This window comes from Lipophrys pholis, assembly GCF_963383615.2.
Source record: "Lipophrys pholis genome assembly, chromosome: 13".
NCBI classification, from domain to species: domain Eukaryota; kingdom Metazoa; phylum Chordata; class Actinopteri; order Blenniiformes; family Blenniidae; genus Lipophrys; species Lipophrys pholis.
In genome coordinates, this window is record NC_137632.1 from 17,716,716 (window position 1) to 17,740,603 (window position 23,888).

Sequence of the window (23,888 nt, forward strand, 5' to 3'; positions counted from 1 at the left end):
ATGTCAGCGTAAAGTTATGATGCCAAACAAACTAAAGAGTCGATGGTGGGCAGAAATGAGTTGAATGGGAGGAATAATTCAAGTACAACCATGTCATGACTACAAATAGATTCTATATGCTAAGGATTTGTGTGTTGCCCTGCAAAAGAAAAAGCACGTGAGAGGAAACGCCGATCGTCACAATCCACACAGTCCATTCCTGTCTCGGTGGTTGGCAGTACATCACATCTGCAAATCGGAAAGTGTACAGCAACTGCTACAATCGTGATCGCTATTTTCATATAAAAACCTCCTCTAAAATTTATAAATAACTAAACGAAATCTTGGATAAAGTTATATATTAACTAAATATAAACAACAACCATTGAAACAGAACTTTTAGAACTTTCTCATTTTTAAGTTGATCTTTATGTACAAGTACAATGCTACTTTCTAACACCTTAACCACAAACCAGACAGAGTGTATCATGTGGAAAGATGCTGCTAGATCCTCTAAGCCAAGGTCATACGGATCAAGGTAAATAATTCCCCTTGTACTTTGGATGGTGTAACACAAGTTAAGGTTGGCTTACCAAAGTATCCTGTATACAATATAGAACATATAGATATTAGTATCTCTTTAAATAATTACATAATTTATCTGGAGTGATGTATTTAAATGGTACAGTGTTTTGTTGTTTTATGAAGCAGGTAGAATAGTGTGAGGAAGGATGAAGACAGGAGAAAAATCTGAGATGCGAGCTGAACAATAAAAAAAAAGAAAAAAGAAGATTTTTCCTTATACTGGAGTTGGAAGGGATCAAGGTGACATGCAGTCCTCTTCTTGTTCCATTGGAGTGATCACGAACCCAAAGTTGGTCCTGAAATCACAGAGTGCCTGGAGTCACAGGGTGAAGCAGGGCTGAGTTGAGCAATGTCCCATCCGAGAGAGAGAGAGAGAGAGAGAGAGAGAGAGAGAGAGAGAGAGAGAGAGAGAGAGAATGGAGAAAAGAAAAGAGGAAGCTGTGTCCGAGTTGTGCCTACAGACTGTACGTACATGTGGTTTTTGTAGCAGCACAAGTTTGGTGTTTTGACTTTGGCTGTAGCTTTTCACTGGTGACAGCAAAGGAATGACGGAAATGCCGGGGGCCTGTTATTGATCTCAGCACAGACAGCTCTTATCTTTTGTTGTCACCAGGACTGGAAACAATGTTTCGGAGCTTTTAGCAAGCGAAGTCCTCAAACACGCCGTGGTGTCCGGCGCGATGGTGGTGAGGCGGGTGGGGGTGAGGGTGGGGGTGGGGAATGTGGTGGTTGGGGAGGATCGTGTTGGCGTACGCCCCCTCGGGGTGACTCCGTGGCATGTCGTTGGGCTCCTGCGGGAAGCGCAGAAAACAAGGCTCATGTATGATGTCACACATTATGCATGGCATAGCTTGAAAATATTAGCCTGTAAAAACAACAGAATTTGAAAACGCGAGTAATTGCATTGTTAAATAAAAGTATTCGATGTGACAGGTGTGAGTGGGAACACAATTTACCAAATGTGCTCAGTCATTGAAAAGAAAAAGTTATTCACAAAACAATAAGGTTTGTTCAGCGACTTTCAAATGTCCAAACAAATTGAGATGAACAGAAATAAAAGACATCAGTTTCCTCCCATTTCAGATGGTTATCTATCACCGTCCGAGCATCTTCACTTGCGTGAAAAAGTATTGGCAGCGAGGGTGGACTTTTAAAAACAGTCCGTGTTGAGCTGAGAGTAATTCTGATTTCATGACATCTGTCTGCTAATTCTTCAGGTTATTTTAAATCAAGTTTCAATATATTTACTATCACATTAAATAGTCTGCCTGTGGCCAGAGGGTCATTTTATTGTCACGCTTTAGACGTATTACACTGAAGGCTTCCATTCATGAGGCGGCGACTCCAGTCCTGTATGACGTTCTCAAAAAGATGTAGAGTTTTTAAAAGTAAATCCATGCCATGTATTTGTTTATTGTGGTGAATGAACCTTCCTGGAGAAGTGTCTATTTAGCTGCTCTCTTTTTACCGAGGTCACCACAGCAAGTCTGTAGACCTGGAGAGTTTTTAAGCACCTGATGCCCTTCCTGCTGCAACCGGGATTCAAATGTGGGATCCACACACTGAAAAGACTTACTCTGTGGGGGGGGGGACACGACTCTGTGTCAGTTTTCATTTATTCAACGTTCCTTTTTTTTTTGCTGATCAACCTTTTTCTTCACCAGCATTTGATGTGCATTTGCGATGGCCACATCGATGCATTACCGTCAAATTGACTGTTACTGTAAAATCTACAAAATGAAGCTTATCTGTCTTCATACCATCAATGATGACTTCCTACGTTCATGTGCTGAGTGGAAGTTGGCGGTATATATTCATAGCACAATGCTAAAAGACTGACACAAACCAACAGCATCCACTGAGGCTGATAAAATTAAAAATACATTTTCAATGAAGACAGAAGACGTTTAATACTGAAGTTTGTGCCTGAGATGAAGTGACCTTAACAGCGAAACCTGATCAAATCACCTGTCACAGTTTTATCACGCCGCAGAGAATATGGACACAGATATGCTCTTATGAAAGATAAGACGTTTATTATTTAAAACTTTAAAATGAAGTCTGGTAATAACATAACTCAGCTCAAGGGGTGCGTGTGTTTTGCACTGGGGTTAAGACTAATTAGAAACATTATACTCTTCATCATTTTAGAAGCAGGAAATATTAACGCGCTCCTCATACTTTTCCCTTTGTTGTTTTCTAACGCGGTTACAGTGCTCCAGGGTGGGTTTTACACTCGGCATGAAAACAGAGTAAGTATCATTTGTTACGGTGCGGTTTGTGCTCTACCTTTGCTTTCATTTCCTCGAGACCCACGGTTGCAACTGTGCTGGTCTGCTGCTTGCTCTTCTTTTCCTCTTTCTGCGGCCTCAGCAGCCGCTGTAGCCGGTGCTTGATCATCTGGTTTCAGCAGCAGGGGCGAGCGAACGAAAGAGCGAAGATGAGGGAGGGAGACAAGAGATGTGGCAGTGTGAAAAGTTCATTCAACACCACGTCTGCATTGTGCAGTCCCTCCCTCTGATTTTTGCTTTATTCATGCATGCTTGGCAGTCGGCAGGCAGCCGGCTGCAAAGCCGAGAGGGGATACAAATGAGGCGGGAGTTCATTACATGACGGACGTTAGTCTCGTGTCCTCAACACAGACCTGAGCGGATATTAGTTTCTCCTGCCAGGGAATCAAATAAAATGCTTCACATGCATAATAAGTGATAACATTTGTGCTGCCAGTCCTGTAGAAGATTCTATCTGGTAAGAACAGCGAGGCGCGCCGACATGCTCAGCGGTGAAAAAGCTAACAAAGAAGCACACTTTTGTGATTTCTAAAATAGGGATTTTTAATTTTTTTTTGTCACACTTGACTCAACAGAGGGGTAGGATGAGGTCTGATCGTTCGTATACCAAAATATCTTATGTATAACATAAAACATTAAAGCTGTGGAGATCCATAGGTAATAAAAGTTAACATTGAAATTAACAGTTTTGCTCTTCTCATTTCATTTAAGACATCTCCATCACCCCCCCCCCCCCCCCCCCCCCCCCCCCAGAGCTCTCTGACAGACTCCAGGAGAGGCCTGAAATACACAGACAACCTCTGCACTACAAAAGTACTTGTCAAAATATTTTCACTGCCAGTGTGACTCGCTGAGGTGTGTGTGGGCTTGCACGGACACAGTACCTCATAGATATAATCCAGTATTTCTAAGACTGTCAGGATACTGGCACCAATGAAAAGGCCCATCTGTCCACCAATGTCACCTGAAAAGAAAACACTTCAGAAAAGGCACAATGGAAACACAAGCTGTGTGTATTTACTGCTAATAGTCACCCAACACTGAGTATCACGGCGGTAAAAACACATTTCACAGTGCTTCAAAACTCAGAACATATGAAAAACCAAGGGGGGAACTCTTACCTAATAAACCTGCAACATCATAGGCTTTCTTCTGCTCGATTGTTTCATAGTTCAAAGCTTCAAAGAAGATATCCAACACCAAGAAGTTGTCTCTGAAAGGAGAAAAAAAAAAAAATAGATCCAAAAACTTTAATACACTGCACTATAGACATAATGCCATTTGAAAAAGAAAAGAAAGTCTTAGTTATGCTTAGTGTGTTAACACATGATAGGATGTCCAGGCCTACTTCTCTTTCGATAGATCTAACCAGCGAATGTGTGATAATGAGATGTCTTTTAGGGCTGAACTGAGATGAGCATAACGTGGATTGACTGTACGCTTAGTCACTGCCACATCTCCAACCTTTCTGCCTTTTATAAGGTCTGCTCTGCTGATATTAGATAATGAGGCATCGTGTGCTCTCTGGTTGATATATGTTTACCCTCCACCACATGCCTGATGATCGCGGACAGAGAGCAAACATTGTTCGATGCACATGGATTTATCGGGCAGATATTAGTAAGTATTCGGTGGAATGCCCTACTGGGCAGTGAGATTAGTATTAAAAGCTTCACAACCTGCAATTTCACAAGCGAGTAATAATAGTAGCAGTAATTTGTTGTCAAAATGTGCAATGTTGCGCTTCATTTCACCTCAGAAAAATTAACAGACGTCACGAAGAGAGGATCTCAATGAAAGCAAAGTTATAAAACAAAAGTGTCTGACATTGTAGGATGAAGTTCTAAATTAATCACCGACAGTATAGCCAGGTAGGAGGAAGCTGCTTGTGTCAGGAGTCAGGCTACTGTTTGTGTGTAAATATAAGCTGAAGCTTGCATGAAATTGATTTTTGTTTATATTTACGGCGGTACGCCTGTAGGTGATCACAGACTGAAGGTCATAGTTTATGGCCCTTTTACTGAGCACCACAGCACCACTCATAAGCGGCGTCTGTCTCGCTGAAGGCTCCCTGTCGTACCTGATGTAGTCCTCCGTCTTGTCGTATTTCCTGGAGAGATAGCGAGCCGAACCCTTGCTGGGGATTTTGACCATGGAGAGCTCTTTACCGTAGCGGGTGAGATTACAGGGCGTCTCGCATGGACACGCATCCCCGCTGTTCTTCTGTAACTGCGCTGCAACACAGAGACGGCACGGTGGGCTTTAATAGATGGGGTCACTTTAATCATGATATGGCGGCACCGCAGCCAGGTCATACTCATCATTGTGAATTTCACATCACTTTGATGTTCCGCTAATGAGAAGCGAAATATTGACGCAGGCGGTTGAATGCATGTTGAATAGGCTACTCCACGACAGAGGAAGTGAGGTACTGACAACATAACCTCCAGAGCTTTTTACAACAGTGACACAAAAGCCATTTATCGATTGGGCAATCAATGGCAACATTGATTGCCATTCTTAAATCAATGGCAACATTATTGGTTATTTATTCATACATTATTGTGTATTGTGACTGATTTGGCTTTGAAACTCTGTAGTAGGATTATTTTTAAGGGGTAACATTCCCAGTTCCCAGTTTCTAGAATGCACCTTCTAACCATATTCACACACTCATTGGCTGAATGTTTAATAGAATGTCTTCTTGTGTGTGGTTCATCCAGTATAGTTTCTGATTGACATATTAAAAGTTTGATGTAACAAACTCATGTCAGTATTTAAAAACTACACCTGGAAATACCAGAGTATAAATTATGTTTTTAATTTTTTAATTAAAATCATCACATTTTAGGAACTTCTCTCTTTATGCCACATGAAGAAAAAATGTGACATGAACAGACAAATATCGCTGTGACCATCTCATCAAGACAACAATTTAAATATTGTAATCGTGCTTAAAGTGATTCTGGGACAATATTTGCTCCGAGAATAAATGATAAAGTACAGGAAGGGCGACTGAGGACTTTTCACATTTCACATTACACCCAATTAACATGCAGACCTGAAATGTTTACACTTTACCGAATACATATTTATAATCCTCCAACTCTAAAACAACAAAACACACACCAGAGAGTAAATAGCTTTTCCCAGTCTCTCTTTTCAAATTCTAAATGCATTCAGTCCAGACAAAAACAGGCTGGAGGAGCACTGAAAGCAGTAATTATAATTTGATGATTGATGTATTTTATAACTCTAACAATTAGGTTATTTGTATGCAGGAGCACGATGGCACATATTCCTTGTCTGATGTGAGGGCAGAAACACCTCAACGATATAAGTATAAAAATTATTTTTTAATGGATTATCTTTCACGAAGGGTGACTCTATTCACATGGCTGGAGTCGGGAATATGACCCACATGAATGTGTCCTATTCTGATATATCAGAGATTTCATTCAACCATATTCAAACATGGTCTGAATTCAGTGAGGAGAGACATAATTAAATTTCTGGCTTATTTGGGTGAGGAATGATAATTGGAATTATACATTCACCATGACAATGAAAAAAAGAAAAAGAAAAATTCTTTATTTTTTTTTTTTAAACAAAAAAAAAAGACATCTTAGAAACCAGGGGTTCGTTGACGATATCTGCTGGGAAAGGAGCAGGAGGTCAGGGGATGAGGGTGGGGGGGGGGGGGGGGGGGGGGGGGGGGGGCAGATATGCAGAAATGAAGCGTAGGTTTAATATTAGCAGTTCAATAATGGAGGCAGCGCAGCTATCACACTATAAAGTGACTAAATCACAATGAGGAAAAGTCATTTCAAAATATCCAGTCTACCTCCAGGTATTTGTATAACAGGAAAATAAAAAAATCCTTATCATATTTACTGATTGTGTTTCCATTTCCCCTTTGGGGGAGCCTATTGTAATGAGAAAAGAAATGAAGGGAGATTGTTTCTTACCAAGTGCTTTGTCAACACAGTTGATTTTACTGGGAGGGCAGATAGCTTCAGTTCCTGAAAAGGAGAACAGAAAATGAGTCTGATCAATCAGAAACAAAATGATCAGTGACCCGTGTCTGCTGCAATGAGGAGCCGTGGCTGTGAACAACACTCCACAGCTTATCACTCATCTGCAAATGAAGGCAGGCACGCAGAGGATGGCTGCCATCCGCAGAGCCGCGGCCCTTCTCGGATGCCCGTCCCTGATTGCACGGAGAAATGGAGCATGCTGGCTCCGCCCGCGGGGCATATTTAGGAGGTCTTTAAAAACCAATCAATGAGTCGGTTCTTTGTGGACAAACATACTGCCTGGGCCATTAATGACAGGTATTCATCAGCAGCAGTATTAATTGGGCGAGAGTTGTGTTTGTCTGTGTGTGAAATGTTCATCATGTTAATGTTTTTGTGCAAGCCCATGAGAAAAAAACATTCATTAATACACAGCGAAGTAATGTCTGATGATCTGAGGAACCGTGTCTAACTTCTGTCAAGGAGCAGAACTGGCTGTGATTTGGGAGAAGTGGCCACTAAACATGATTCATTATTTAACATTATTCTCCAAAATACCCTGTCTCTTTTATTTTTAGATATTTTGAGTGTGGAGGCAAGAGCTGTCCGGTGTCTCTTTGTGTGCTGTCCACACATCAAGAACAAGAACAACTTAATAGCTTTTCTGGGTGGTCATCCAAATATAGAAATAGACTGAAACACTTAAATATTTATTCCGGACCAAGCAAATCCCGAACCAAACACAATTTTTTACTTCTGTGCCTGATAGTTCAGACATTACAGGCTTTATAAATCAACACATGGAGTCCAGCTCCAAAACCAGACACTTTTTCCAACTGAAATACCTTCGTGCAATAATCTAAAACTACTTTGGGGGATAACTTAAGATCCACAACAACATGAACACTGACATAAATCTGTGAACGATCTGAGTAAAGCTCACCAACTTGTATAATTGTCTTGGAGACAAAAGTACAATGAATAAGTCCCAACAACACACATTGTTTCCAACAAACTGCTTTAAGGGAGTGCTTGAGAAAAAACACTAGATCCTGTAATAATGAGCACAGGACTCCTACTTGGTATTGGTACAGTGCTGTTGGAGTCACATATTCCCTTTTGGTTTGTTTTTCAGCCGATACCTTTCTGTAAACGTATGGTAGAATTTCACTTGATTCTCAGCAATGCATCTTAGTTACGATTGATATGTGCAGCGGTCTAATGTGATGCGAATGCTACCTGAACAAAGCTTCCTTCTGGCTGCCACATTTATTACAGCAGACTCAATAACTATCATATCTGAAGTGATGCATCATAACAGAAAAGTAATCTGACTGTTGTAGCGGCTCAGCTCTGTCCTTCCTGTCTATTCATCTAAATCTTCTGCATTATGCCAACAGTTTTTTTTTTTTCTATCTTTGGAGGAAAAAATAACTTTCAGTGATAGTTTCCTTCAAAGTGGAGAACATTGTATCGACCACAATCAACTAAACTACATACAAAAAGAAAGGACACGCCTCTTAGGTAGGGGAAATTATTTCTTTGTTGTGACAACACTTCTTGGAAATAAATGTTATACTAGTGAAAACGTCCTTTTGAATGGTTAGTATAAGGTACATTTCTGCAAAACAGCTTTTTGTTACTTTTGGCTGTTGATTGGTGTTAATAAGTAAGACACACTAGCAATTTAAGAATTTAGCCAATTACAAACTTAGACTCAAGTTTGTGTGTGTATGTGTGTGTGTGTGTGTGTGTGTGTGTGTGTGTGTGTGTGTGTGTGTGTGTGTGTGTGTGTGTGTGTGTGTGTGTGTGTGTGTGTGTGTGTGTGTGTGTGTGTGTACGAACCATATACAACCATAACAGCCTGGCACCTTGTTATGAAGGTCACCAACTGGACCCTCGGACACAGCGCTGCTGCTCATCCTACAAATGTATATTCCTTACACATGCAGCATGATTTAAATGTGAAAATGTTTAACTAAGAAACATAATCGCCAAGCCCAAGTTTATACAGGAATAGTCACTTCAGCAAACTTCAAAAAGTTTGATCTGAAAAAGTGATTTTCCAGGTGTAAAGTATGCAGTTATGCAAATATAAAAACACAGCACAGGTCTGATTCTCGTGGATAGTATTGCAGGAAGTGACACAGTTGAGACTGAAAATATTACAATGAACTTACAATTTACCAAAGAGCACATTGGTCAAGACAAACATCTTTAGTTGGAATATTGTGGTCCCGACAGGTGAGCGCAAGTAAGAGCTATTTGACCACAGTTGTCTGTACAGGCATGGCGGCAGAAATGTTCTGGTTTGAGGTTCCTTCACCGCCTCAGGGACTGAACAGCTGGCAGTCACTCACTGGAAATGGCATCATATCAAAGTGAGCTCAAAGATAATGTGAGGGCATCTGTCTGAAAGATGAAGATGAACTTGAAGTGGCCCTCTCAAAAAGCTAATGATCCTAAGCATCAAGCGAATCCACCAAGGAGTGGCTCGAAAAGGAGAAGTGCAGGGTTATGGAATGGCCAAGTCAGGGGGGAAGAAAAGACGAGATTTGAATCCGAGGTTGTTGGAGGATTTGATATGGAAAGTACATGAAAGAAAACCTTAAGACATATTGCAGCTGAAGGAATTTTGTATGGAAGACAGAATAAGGTGTGAGAGAGTGGTGGATAATCGTGCCTACGGAAACTTATTTCTGTGGAACGCTGCCAAACTAGCTGCTCAGGTCAAAGGTGCAAGTACTTTCCCCGCAAATGCTCATTAAAGCTAATGGTAATTGTTTTTAGAATACATTCTTGAAGAAAGTCATTTTACACGTGTTGTTAGATTACCTTTGCAAAACAGAACACATTCAAGTTCAAGCATGACATGGAAGCTGTACATTTGTCCGGACGAGGTTTTCAGGTCAATAATGCAGGGCACAATAGGTTTTTATGCAATTTACTATCAATCTCAAAGGGGGGATATTATGGAAAATCTTTTTTTGACTGATTCAACATGTATAATATAGTATTTGCCTTGCTGCCTGGCTCCTTCACTCTCCAGATAGCACAATCATAGATTTTTTTCAGCTGCTTAAGAAGAAATTCCTGTCGTCTTTTTTACGCCGTTCTGAAAACTGCCTGACTGTTACATTATAGTTGGGGCAATTTGTAATACACACATCCCTCTCCTGATTATCTTCACACAAGTCTGAAACTGAAATCCAAAAGTGACACTCGAGAACTGCGCATATTCATTTATTAGTATGATACCGGGATCCCTTTCATCAACTGTAATACATGGCTCTAGTTCAACAGTATGTGGTTAAATTAATGTTGGACGTTTTCTTCTTCATGTATACCATACCGGTTCAAATATATGCCTATAATTGGAAATGAAAAACATGCGAGGTTCTTGCTCTAAGTTTAAATCTGTCCTCTCTCGACATGCCCTCTTGTAGGAGACATCACTCAAAACGCGTGCATTCAGTGAGTCAGCTCCTTGATTTCCTGCACTCCTGCCATGATGACGCACGCAGCAGATCCAGACAGCTCACTTCCTATTTGTCCAACACACCACTGCAACACACTGCATCTCCACTGTAGGTTAGAAGATCCGTACTGCAGTAATCGAGCTTTCAACAGTGTGTCCAGAGATTTTAAATCAACAGAGAGAAATTCAAGACTCAAAGGACTTCTGATAATTCAGTGCAAACAGTTGCTGTGTTCACGAATGTAAGCATCAGTCTTATAAGGTCTTATGATTAGAATATCAGTATTTGGAGTTAGACAAAGCATGCTCCTATGAAAGTCAAGAGAGCTGGGGTGTCACACTATGGTTTAAGCTCTGTGAAGGGGGGCTCATCCTCTCACACTTTAGGAGTTACAATTATAGTTTGGAGATGATATACTGTGTTACTTTGTTAGGGGTGCCTTAAAACAATTACAATTATATATCTAAATATATATATATATATATTTTTTTTCTTTCTTTCGAGAAGGTTACCTCAAATACTCATATAACCAGTAATACAATAATAATAATAATAATAATAATAATAATAGTTCTTTTGGTACAAAAAGATTAATTCCTGAATGGTTTTCTTTTCTTCCCAGTCTGACTCGAAACAAACCTCCACATAATAATATTGACAAATCTCCATCGGTTTGGTTAAAGTTGAGGCTGGGTTTAAATGAGATATTGTGTTCGAGGCAATATGTCATTATATAAGTAAATTCCAAAATAATCCAATAGCGTCGCCTGCAAGCCATTGAGCAATGAAAACCACATGCACAAGTTCCAGAGAGCAGTGATATCAAATCACGGTAATTAATGAAGGCCACTGAAGGACAGCAGAGCAGTTCCCATACAGATGGAGATAAATGAGCAGAAAAGATCCCAGACTCATTGAGGTTTTATTCTGATGTGTCACTGGCCAGAGAGCTGGCAGCGATGCCGACGAGCATCAAGGTCAGGCATGTGGAAGGCTCGCAAGTGGGCCGGAAACTATTATTGTTATTGTTTTGTACATGGGGTCATAAACTAACAAATACTGAGCCGATGAGCATTACTCCCCCCCCCAAATTTTAAAAGGCTAATTAGTTCTGAAAAGTCAGGGAAACGCTAGAAAACTTACTGCTTTGTAAAATTCACAATGAAAATGTTGCTGTAATAATGAGAAGGGATGTCGCTCAACTATATACTGTGTTTACTTTCATAGTGATTAAAGCATCTTCACTAACATGCCAAGAAAATAAGTCACACGATGTAAATGCAGCATAGTAACTCAATTTCATGTATTCATTGTAAAAGTTATCTCATTAACTATTACATTTACATATTTTGTCATTACGTTCACTAATTTCTGGCCATAATCATTATAAAAGACTTATATTGACCACTAGCTATTGATTACAAGTAAAAGTACTGCTTTAAAAAAAAGGACTTAAGTATAGGTATCAAAAACTATTTAAATAACTAGTTACATTTTAACCTTTGTACTGCATACAGTTTAATTTGCCAGGAGAACATATGTACATTCAAAGATATAAAATAAATGACACAGAAATGGCACGACAGCACTTGTAGTTACATTACTATATTGTTTTGTGACCTACTATGGATATAATGCAGGGATTAAAAAAAATACTTTGACAATAATTGAAGTTGTACTCAGCAGAATCCATTATTTCAAAAGTGACGAATGACCTGGCATAGTGTGAATTGTTTTTAACCTTTGAAAGGAAACTCTCTCAAATACTTGGAAACTCACTTACGTGCGTTTTGAACGATACATCTGAGAATACAGTGTACTAAAGTGATTACATGTAATTTATTTATAATATAATTCATGGGGGGAAATCACAGTCACATGACCACAGTCATGCACATTTCATGATCTACGGCCTTGTTTTAAATATGATCTATTTCTCACAGAATGATCAATATGGTCATATTGACGATGTCAGTATCTGGAATTCATTACTGTATTCTCACTCCCTAGTCATTGTAGTTTATTTATATATAGAAAGATATGTGGGCTTATGTAAATCGAAACATGTACAGATGTATTTGTTTTTTCAAATGCTCTAAATACTACTAATAAAATATGATCTGCATTTATAATTCTGCTGGGGGGCAGGGATTATTACTTAATTTCATGACTTTCACATGTAACACTACTCTTAAGAAGACCTCCCTAATTATCTGTTCAGCTCCATTTCTCACACACGAGCTTTCCTCCTGACATCTGCTGAGCTCTGTAAATCTAATGCAGCTGTTCTTCTTACCAGGCATGTGCACCATTCTGCACTTGCACACTCGCAGGACCTCGTTGGTCTCACAGAGCAGTCGACAGGCGCTGATGCTGTATGTGTCATATCCCGGGAACTTCTCTCTGCTGGTGGAGCGGCAGTTCCCCCAGGGCTGGGGCAGGTAGGTCAGCTGAGTACATAGAGATTTATTAGACCCCGGCCTGAGCCACCAGAAGAGGGAGGATGCAGGGAGAACAGTGACCTGCTGGTGAGGTTCAGGTCGGAGGAGGGGGTGGGGGAGGGGGTGGGTTGCGGTGATGAAGAAGACCTACCCTCTGCTCCTGACATGAAACAAAGGTCTGGAAACCCGGAGAGACGCCGAAGCCCAGCTGGTGGATGTAGGGAGGCTCGTCCTGACTGTGGATCTGAACACGAATACCGGCCTCCAGAGATGTCTCATCTTCTCATCAAGATGAAACGGAGCAGGAACACGGAACGATTGCAAAGGGAGAGTACAAGGGAATTTCAGATGACTGCCTCTTCTGACAGCTCGAACTCTGTTTGACACTAACTGCAAACCATATTTCTGTCATGTTTGAAAAATAGGCCAACGGAGATTAATAATATGTGACAACTATAATGCAAGGACAAATCTCTGGCTGTGCATGTTGCATTAGGAATTTCCTTGCACAAATTACATTTTTTCAGGTGCAGCACAGCAATCAGAAAATACATTATTTACAGTACATGATCCAGAGAAATGCACATTGACCGGTTTTGATTCACACAGCAGCAGGGGAAAGTCACACTGGAGCAAGGGACAGGAATACAATGGGCAAATAGTTTCCAGGCTTACTTGTCTCTCTCCAGATGGGCAGATACTCATCCTGCTGAATATCCAACATAATCTCCAGCCCATTTCCCATTCCGCCTTGCTTGGATTTCCTGGATGTTGTCTTGTTGCCATTAAATGTGTAGCATTTCCCATATCTGGTGTAAACCTGCACAAGAGAATAGATTCATATCATGAACATCACCATAAACATGACAAAGCCCACATGCTGGATGTGACAAACTCCCAGTAGTACGGCATTGGAACGGAGACAGACATATGGAGCAAATAAATAAATAAATAAACCACCAGAGTATCTGCCCGGACCAGTAACTGAATATTACCCACAAACCTCTGGGTGTCGTTTGCTGCCTCAGTCCCTCATGGTCTTTGATAAACTGCATTTGAATCAATTTCCAACACCCACCACGCAAACCCTGCACAATACTGCTCAATAGCGCGACCATCCCACTGAAATATCAAATGGCAGAAGAGATTCTTTAATCATTCTTCAAAAGAAAACAAAAGACAATAAAAGAGGAGCCGCTTTAAATAAGCTATCGCGCCAACACCTATCAGAGGAGCTGTCTCCGAGGGGGACATATCATCTCTTTGTTTTTCCCTCTCATCTAAACCAATGCACTGTGAAGTGAAAAAAAAAAAAAGAAAAATCCACCGTACAAGTCATTTAACCGTTATCTCCTCTGAGTTTAAAAAGGCACAATCCGTGATCCACATGTAAACAAAGGGGAACTGTGGCTCCAACGCCACAATCCAGAATATAAAAAGGGGACAATGCACAACCAATTTCAAGTCTTTTCATGCACTCCAAAACAGCCAAATCTAAGTTATTAAGATTCTATGATCCTTATTAAGATTTAATTAAATCCCTCCACCACACAGCCATTGCACACAATCGTAGCTCTGCAGCCATAACCTGGTGTGGCAGATGCCCAGCTTAGGATTTCTCTGCACGTCGAAGCCGTGTGCTTCAGGCTTCAACAAAGCAACGGTCTGTATTTAAAAAGAGAGGTAAGATAGGGGGATTTTCAGTGCAGTCTTTTCAAAGATAAAAACTTTTGCTATAGCAGGAATTAAATTAGTTTACTTGTGCTATTTGTCTGCTACAGGCGTTACATGGCTGAGCGTTATGACTACCAAACAAAGTCAAATCTTTCCCATTTGTTGCGTGTCCTTGTACACGAGGTTGTGAGGATGTCAACATTTTGCCTGGAAACTTTAGGTCGAATCTCTTTCCCCACAGTAAATATATCGGAGTTATCAAACTCACTTTCAATGGCATAACTCAAACTGAAGAGCTGATTGGGTCGCTGGGCCCACCTCCACCTTCTTGTACTTGCTGTTGGACGGTGGACTGATTCGTCACTCTCATGGCAATTAGTATGAAATGTAAATCTGTTATTAAAAGTTTTCTGAGGACAATGCACCAAAACAACTTCTTTGAATTTACAAAAGCCTCATACGTTACATTTTTTTTGCGTATGCGTCTATTTTGTTTTGCGACAGCTATTTTACATTTTTGGAAACTTGAAAAAAACGTTTGGTTTCAGAGGTTTCAAACAACCTTGAACCCATTTTCCTCACAAACTTGCCTTTTGACCCACAATTTAGCCTTCTTAGCATTCATAGTCATTTCTGCCACGCGGGAGCTTGATCATTGTGAGAGACGCACACGTTTCATCTTCAGTGCTCGGTTGTGACTCAAAACATTTACCACAAGGACTTATGGGAATTATGCAGCTAATTGAAACGTAGGACGAAGTGTATACCTCTACTTGCATGCATTTGATATTTTGGAGTCATTTCAGCAGAAATCTTTTTCAAATGTGCTTAAAATGACTTTACTCAATGAGTAAAACAACGATTTCTTCATTTGTTTGAAAGCTGGCTCCTTACAGTCTGAGAAGAGTGTGCATGTGGACCCCAGTTTTCTCCAACTGATCTAAACATTTTATACTGTTCATAATTCAGAATAAGAGTTTAGCTGTTTTCTCTAAATCTGGGTTTTCTCTGTACCTTCCTGTACCTACCTTCCTCTCACTGTGGAACTGGATGTTTCTAATCTGTGCCTCTCATGCTGATCAAGTAAATGAATTGGCTCGCTGTCTAATGTCAACTTATTAGTTTTTAAAGTGCCATAAGATGGTTATCTTGTAATTGCAGTTATAAAAATAAAACCAAATTGAATTGAAACATTAAAGTCACACTTTTGCAATTGACTTCATGAAGATAATTATATCTGATAACAGAAAGTTAACAGCTGAGAAGCACCAACCTAATGAAGGGCGTCTGCTGGTGTGAACTTGAGGGATGAATTCAAACAGCGGCTCACGTCTCCAACAAAGACTCTGGCAGTACAGTTTTCCCCTCTCAATGACACACATTCATAATGCATTATTGTCATGGAGAACAGTAATGTACTGGATTCATTTTGTCAAAACATCAAATAAAAGAGAACAGGGAAGGAAGTATTAAGGCTGAGGAAATCACAAGGCAGGGGAGGTCAGCAGAGGAGGCGCTGGGAGATGACAGCGAAATAACAATTGAGCTGAATAGACGGCAGACATACCATTAAAGGGACGATGTGATGGTCCCTGCATTCTGGGAAACATCGACGGCTGTGTTCCGACTTTGATATCAGCTTAATCCACCTAATGAGTGCTGTGATGTCTAAATAAGGGATGCTGGCGGAACAACACAAGCTCTCATTTACAGACCACAGGGTGTATCCACATGTGAGATGGCTGAACAACAAATCAAAGCCTCGGCTGTGGGGTTCAGTGAAGTAATTCCCTGCAACCGAGAGTGATTCTGCAATGTCCACAACGGTGATTAAAGCAAGAAATGAGTAGCATTTACAAAAGCTGCTGTTTAGGAGGACAGTTGTATTTTATGCAGTAATAGACCTCTGGGGCCTTTGATCTGGGAGTTTTGTACAGTTTGCACAGAGCGAGTGTTTTTGACAATAACACAGATGAAATACCTTCAAAGTGAGTCTTGGTCGCGGATTCAAAGACAAGGCTGACAATTACAGATCTGAGCTCAGGCTCTGATGTGGCACGCAGGGTTTTCCAGTTAGTGTCTAGTCGCCGTGTCTTCATGTAGATTGCAGCATTTTCTCAGCCGGTGTGATTACAAGATGGGAGGGGGCAACGTGTGGGCGAAGGCCTGGGGAGAGAGGGCTCAAGTATTCAAGTGTGACTTTTGACTGACATGTTATTAGGCTGAAATGGTTTAATCTCTATTTGGCTGGTGCGAGGCAGTAGAGGAGGTAAGCTGCACTTATCATTGATTCCCCACCCCCACCCGGGTTCATTGACACACTTAAGCCTCGACTGGCAGTCTTTATCTGATGGAGCAAGCAACAGAAGCAAAGGAGGATTTCACCTCAGAGAGACTCAAAACACCACGACCAAGTGCCTGGGTTTCGCTCCAAAACTTTCTGCTCTGGAGGATGCCAGTGTGTTCACAAATGATATCCCCAGAGAGCACGGGGAAACTTTTCCCATCATCTCACCCAGGAAATGGTTGTTGGCAGAGCTCTCCCTGCTTTATTTCTCATCCTCTGAACCCCCTCCCTCCAACTCCACTTTCTGCATCTCCGGCGTGATTGATGGAGCATTTTTCTCTTGTTACATCTTGCACCAAATTTAGCAAAGGTAACAGGACTGACTTGGGCAAATCCCAAGTTGGGTCTTGGCACCGCTGTTGACAAGCTGAAGCAGAGCGCAAGCATGGTAGTGACAGAGCAAATGAAAAGAAGTATTGTAATCCTCCGAGTAACTGTAGAGCTAATTATTGCATTGCATTGTTCACATTGTTGTCATTGAGCCCAAAGCAATATTGTTCTGCGTAACAATTAGTTTTTCACAGATGTGATGCACATAAAATGAATGTGGTGAGTACACAGTACCAATCTAATTCTATATCAAATTCTATATCTGTTTTCAATTTCAGACCTATGTTCTACATGTGCCTCAGAAGGAGTTCTTCATCCCACAATAACAAAGACATGGTTGTTAAGACTAATTTGTGACTAATTAGGCCATACATATATGATTACATGTCTGTTATTGTGTCCGTCTCTGTGGCTGTACTCATCTCTACCGAGCCTGGTCTGGATGAAGCAGGTATGAACAGATGTATGCAAGGATTTTCATTCAGATCAATCCACAATGTATGCTCCATTTAGAATGTGCTCTATATGACCAATCTATATTCACATCTAATTGACAAATCAGATAATTTCACCATTAAAAAGACCCATGGAATGTGTCCAACCCCCAAAAAACTGTTCTGATTTGGTAAGATTTAAGAACCAATACAACTTCAAGTTGCATATTATCCCTAAAATTAACCGTCACTTTTCTATCTAAACTGAAACACCGCTTTGTATTTGATCTATTAAATCATCTCAGTCTTCCTGTTGCTGACTATCTCGATATAATAACAATTCAGACCACCTCTGCACGTCAAAATATACAGTATATAATCTGAGGTCCTATCTACTGCTAGCAAATACAGAAATAAAGACAAGCTGTAGACATACAGTCTACTGTGTCAATAGACAATCTTCTTTTTTGATTCAGAGCCTACAGACTGCACAAGATATTTGATGTGAGGTGTAAAATGGCTTTCACAGATAAAATTTGTCAATTTTTTTTATTGGTGATCATTTGGGAAAGCCGAGATTTCCCAAATTGTGTTAAATCGGTTTATTACCTTTTATTTAATCACATGAGCAAATTTCACAATAAACCTGGTGATAGCGAGCTTTCCCAAGCAGTGGGACTGCCTGGTTTCTGGATATCTGTGTGAAGCATAATAAAGCTGCCATGTACAGTCTGCTCAGTGTACTGTACATGACAGACAGAATACATAGAGTACATGGTGAAGGGCCCTATGTCCATGCTTTACCCTGGAGATCTACCCTTTCTGCTTCTGTCAACATCTATTGAATGTTTGTCCATCCTGGAGGAAGGAAGCTTCTTGTTCAAAAGGTTTCTCCCTTTTCTCTGTAGAAGGAGATTTCTTGTATCTTATTCACACTGATAGGTTTGTTTCAAAGCCTTCACAGTGTGAACATGAGACACACTCCATCTTCAGACTATCTGAGGGTCTGGGCTACATAAATGAACCTGACTCAACTGGCCAGACTGGAACTTAAAAGATTAGCGCAAACCGATGGAGCCTCCAGCTGTGGTGCAGCACAGAGTGGAGGCGTTGCCTGACTTATTCGTTTTGCATATACTGTATCTCACTGATTATATTGTAATTGCCTGAAATTTCAATTCCGTGTGTGACTTTCACCAGTGTTTTTCCTCCTCGATTGCCTTGTTTCATTCTCTGTCTCTCCGTGCTAAATGCATTAAGAAACCAACCTCTTACCATGTAATTCATAAGCCCTGGTGGGCTAAACCCTTAAACACCCTCTTTATGACCATGATCCCACAGTCCCAACTTTTCCCTTTTAAATAAACCTGCAGGAGTCACTTCAGTGCTTCTCCAGAGGACATCCATTTCCAGGCAGGCTGCGTGTCATCGGGTGGCTCTTGGAGTACAAGGAAGGAGGATTTGAATTCATTTACACAGGGTGGTAGAATCTGCCAGAGCACTGATTGGCAGCTGAAAACCATTAAGGCCGGCTCATGAAGGTTTAACGTTGAGACAGAGCGTTCCTTGATTTAATGGCTTCATTACAAACCCCACAGTGGAAAGACTTCAATCACAATGTGACATAAACTGAATATTTACATGATAATTTAAAGTGTTTTCTCAAGACCAACACTATACAGGGCTGCCAGTCAAAGTACTGCAAAGCAAAAATCTCTCTCTGACCCGAATACTTAAGAGATTAGCAAACGTCAACGATTAGTCCAAGACAAGGAATATTATCCACTTGTCAATCATTCTAGGAGGAAACTCGATATAATAATAATATTAATTTCCGGACGAGGTGATGGATTCACTTTAGGTTTGATACCATACTGTACTGCATATATTGAGCCATATTTTATCTGTATATTTCTTTATGATCGACCTGGTTTTCAATAGGTGGGTTGGGCCTCTGCTGGGGGGGTGGACAGATGTCAGGAGGGGTTGTAGGACCAGAAAAAGATGTTTTCCTGCAAAACCACAAGTGAAGCAGTTCTAAAAAGTTGCAGACTATGTTTAATGATTTCTCAATTATTTTGAATTAAAAGTATCAATGTGGCACAAGAAAGGTTCTGGCTGTATCCCAGGAGCCATTAACTTTATAATGAATCTTGTAATGTCAAAACCACTGAGAGATTATTACTTAGAATGAGAAAAAAAGCATGTGAGAGGAGAGGAGGGCACTTTGAAAAGCCCCGGTCTTCGGTGTGGTTTAAGAAAAAAGATAATAAGTGATGAGTTAAAACAGGATGGGTGTCATAAATGGCCAAAGAATTCCTTTTTTTTCTTTCACTAACACAAACCCCAAAAGTGTGTGGGAGCTTTGTGATTTGAAAAACAGTTTGCTTTTCATCCCCTTCACACAATCCCTTTGATGTTTTTATAATGGTCAAAGGGTAAAGCCACATATCTGACTTGAAAAGCCCCCAGGGGGACTACTCTGTTCTCTCAAGACAGTTCTTGTAAACAGGCATCAGAAGGAAAGCTGAAAATGTGACGTCTTACTCTCAGAGTTCCCTCTGAACGCAGGAGAGCAAAAATATAAAAACAAAAAAAAAAAAGGGAGGAATAAGTTATCAAATAATAAAACACAGCTCAGGGAGCGTATCAAGCCTTATAGTGCAGGGCACAAAGCAAGCTGAAACATTTCTGCTGCATTCCATTATTTCCTTTTTCGCTTTGCTTTTGAAACTTACTCCAGTGGTCCTGCACAAAACTTTGCTCTATGAAGTGAATCAGTGCCGACAGAATCCTCACATTGCAAACGCCTCATGTAAAACAGTAATATTGTGATCCACTATGAAGATCGCTTTGTCGCTTGTATTCAAGCGTCTCTGTAAGACAAGACAAGAGGGCCACGATCCACAGGTCAGCAACAGCAGAAGAATCACCTTGTTTACTTTGCGTGTTGGGGTCTAGGTTAATTTATTTTGCAGTCAATACGCTGAATACTTAGTCTCTTGCTTGCCACCATTTTTCCTGACTTAATTTCAGGGAACTGCTGACTGTTCTCTTGTTTTATTTTATTTATTTATTTTCACACAGAGCAGGAGAGGCACACCCATTTGTTTTTTCTTCTTTAAAGGGAGTAGACCTGTACTAGTAAACAGTCTAGTAAATCAACGTAGTAGTCCCAAAAATACCTTTCATTACAGTGCAGCCAGCTACAAAACCATTACTCATATTACCACAGCGCTAAATACACACTTGACACTGCGCTGACACAAACTGATTTATATACATTCTCCATTCAGACCAAGGCTGATCAAGCGAGGAAGGACACACACAAATAATATTAAACCTTATATCCAAACAAAACACTTCTTTTCAGGTCTGCCAAAAGCTCACGTGATGAGACGAAGGTGTCATAGCTTCAAAGCTTTAAAATAACTTGAGAAGTGCCGAGCGAGGCTAATAGCAAGATTGCTGAGATTTTCAACATTTTTCAGCTCGAGATCAGGACAGAAAAAAAAACGAGAGCGATTTATTAACTCAGCAAACATGTTAGAAATGCCAACATGAAGAGATAAGAACTCATTGCTCAGCCTCTCTTCTCCTCAAATGATATGGTTAAGCCCTGTAATTCATAAATAATCCTCAAACAAATGTCAGATCACTTTCATCATGGGTCAAAGCGTGGAGATCTTTACATATATACAGATGAGGGAGTAAATATGAATCCTGGCGCTGCTGTAAGCCTGGCTTTCAGAGCGAATGGTGTACATATATGAGGGAACACTGAAAAGCGAAGACGAGCAGTGGTATGTGAGGCACACAAGGTTTGCGCCATTAACCTTCATCTCAATGCCGGTTTCCAAACATGGTATCCAGGACAGGGCTTGAGATTGCGGTTCAAAATGTTACACGTATTGTGTATCAATTCCAGCCTTCATTACACTACTGAGTGCTGAGAGCTCAATGGAAGTTTGATACGCTCATTGGAGTGAGGTAAATACTGTGCAATCAATGGACGCTCAGTGGTCAGGTACAATAATGAGTGTTACGTGATAATATGCACAAAGAAATGTGAAAGAAGGCTTTTTATGAGCATGGATTGGAACTTAAATTAGAAAGAATAGACAAAAGAGGCTTTACACTGACCCGCTGAGATTATGATCAACACTGGAGCAGATTTACTTGATGTGCCAAGACTACTTGATCTTTTCAAGTTGCATCGCTGAGTGTTTTGCTGTCCTGTCTGCCTAACCACCACACGTTGAAATGATGAACTCGGATACAGACCTGCAGGGTTTGTTTCAGTTATTAGTGTAGGAGTTCTGACTAATCTCCGCTCTCTCTTCGCTACCCTTTTTTTTCTGGCTCCCTCTGACAGAGCATCAAAAATAAGTTGAGCACCTAAGCCAGAACAGTGCATTCAGTGCCCCCCCCCCATTCCACCCACCCCCCGACTCACCCCTCCGCTCACCCTTCTCTACCCTTTTATACTATTCCCTACATGTCCAAGCACACTCAGCTAATGGAGCGGTGAGGGATGCTCTTGAAAAAGGACAGGCTCTCCAGCACAATACAGCAAACTCCCAAACAGAATAGTCCACTACATTCAGCACTCTCAGAGACGTGAAAGCTTCCTGTGAGCATTACCATCACAGCCACAGGTCCATAAAGGCGCCGTTTCAAAAATGTGATTAGAAATCACTGTCATAATGGGGATAATTTATTTGAATCACCGCAGTGAGGCAGGTCCCTAATCAGTCTTTATGTGTAATTGAGATGAATCATTTCCTGCAGCGAGAGGTTGTGCCTGGGTCCAACCAAAACAGGTAAGTGATTCTTGACCTTAAAAGTCGAACAGCACCTATTAATTACGCTCCCAAGTGAACAATAGTTGCCATTACCAATTTATCTAGATTAAAATGAGTCCACCTACATGGTGATGTTGAAGTCAAAGCACCTTTAGGCCTTGAAATAAATCAAACAACTCTAAAGAAAAGAGCATGTTTAATTTGAGACTTTTTTGTGGAGTCCAGTCACATTCTAGGTCATCTGAGTCAGCCGGCATCCTCCATGTCAAACCAGAACAACATCTGTGGCTAAGCTTTGTTTATTTTTTCACCTTTTGGGTGATTTAGGAATTTCAGGCTATTTATTCCAGTGCAGTGCTCGAGGTCATGGCTCAGAAGAGAGGAGTGCAGTGCAGTTGTGTCAATTGTGAGGGGTAATGCTGCTGTCAAGATAGCAAAGGAGCACATTGCTGGCTATACGTGAGCCAAGTGTGCTTTAGTTTTCCTCTTTGCCTTGTCTTGGCCACAGTTCTGATCAGTCATTCCATACGTTATTCTCTGATATGGCCGAGGAGGAATCTGCCCTGGGCGCTGCACCAGCAAACAGTCCAGCCTTAGGCATTTGTCTTACTGTCGACTTTGTTTTTCTGCAGTCATTTAGATATTCAGGTTTAATTAAGGTACCCCTGTCATTAACACAGGATTTCATTTTCTAAGCTCTCAATCTCGCACCACTCCCTTCCTATTTTAGACTCTGGCGTCGCCTCCAAATACACAAACACTCCCACCCAACCGCCACTGAAGAAACACCACCTCTATTCCACGGCCAACCTTTTATTTAGTATTCATCATAACCAAGACACCTGCTTGGTTGTTTTTCTTTTCCAGAAACTCGGAGGAAATGATTGGATTGGAGCCCCACGTTGTGGTTGATGAAAGTTGTGGAAAGTAAAAGCAGGATCTGCTATATGTCTCGACATGAATCATCAATCTGAAATATGGTCACCCTTCAGGGATATGAAGGTGATGCAGATGCAAATAAATATCAGCTGGTATCTCCTGTCATTTTGTGACAAGGTATTCATAACCAGGCACATGTATCAGCACAAGGAAATATTCTGGATTGCAAGTGTTTCATAAAATGTGACTTGTGCAAGAGATGCTTTGGCTCCCTCCTGTGCAACACTGACTATTGTCCCAGGACTCCTAATGACATGCAACACTTGCTTTATTCACAAGATGGTGCAATACGTGCAGTTACTTACTTACCTACTTACTGACTCACTTATCCAAACCTTTCTGTTTTGTGAGCGCAACAGTGGAACAATATTTGCCTCTCAACCGTGTAACCTTTCTTAGCACAGGGATTCGGGTTTTTCACGCTACATAAATCATTCAAGTAAACAAGTCTGATTAGTGTTTTTGCTCAGGTGAAATAGGCTGTTTCGAGTCAAAAGCAGATCTCACAGTCCATTAGACTAAGCTGGATCTGAAGTCAGAGCCTGAGGAACTCTGGCAGACACAGAGG

At 40.8% G+C, this 23,888-nt stretch overlaps 1 protein-coding gene across 1 annotated transcript in view; it reads right to left on the reverse strand.

The window, feature by feature from the left end:
* Positions 1 to 380: 380 nt before the first annotated feature.
* The window catches only part of asic4a (acid-sensing (proton-gated) ion channel family member 4a), a 90,502-nt gene continuing 66,994 nt past the window's right edge, over positions 381 to 23,888 (reverse strand). The window contains exons 2-10 of the mRNA XM_080478704.1: positions 13,467 to 13,611; positions 12,943 to 13,070; positions 12,647 to 12,800; positions 6,824 to 6,877; positions 4,936 to 5,089; positions 3,977 to 4,068; positions 3,740 to 3,819; positions 2,854 to 2,964; positions 381 to 1,355 (exon numbers count right to left, since the gene is read on the reverse strand). Coding sequence (XP_080334830.1) covers positions 1,203 to 1,355; positions 2,854 to 2,964; positions 3,740 to 3,819; positions 3,977 to 4,068; positions 4,936 to 5,089; positions 6,824 to 6,877; positions 12,647 to 12,800; positions 12,943 to 13,070; positions 13,467 to 13,611 — 1,071 coding nt within the window. The 3' untranslated portion in view covers positions 381 to 1,202. The remainder of the gene's footprint in view (positions 1,356 to 2,853; positions 2,965 to 3,739; positions 3,820 to 3,976; positions 4,069 to 4,935; positions 5,090 to 6,823; positions 6,878 to 12,646; positions 12,801 to 12,942; positions 13,071 to 13,466; positions 13,612 to 23,888) is intronic.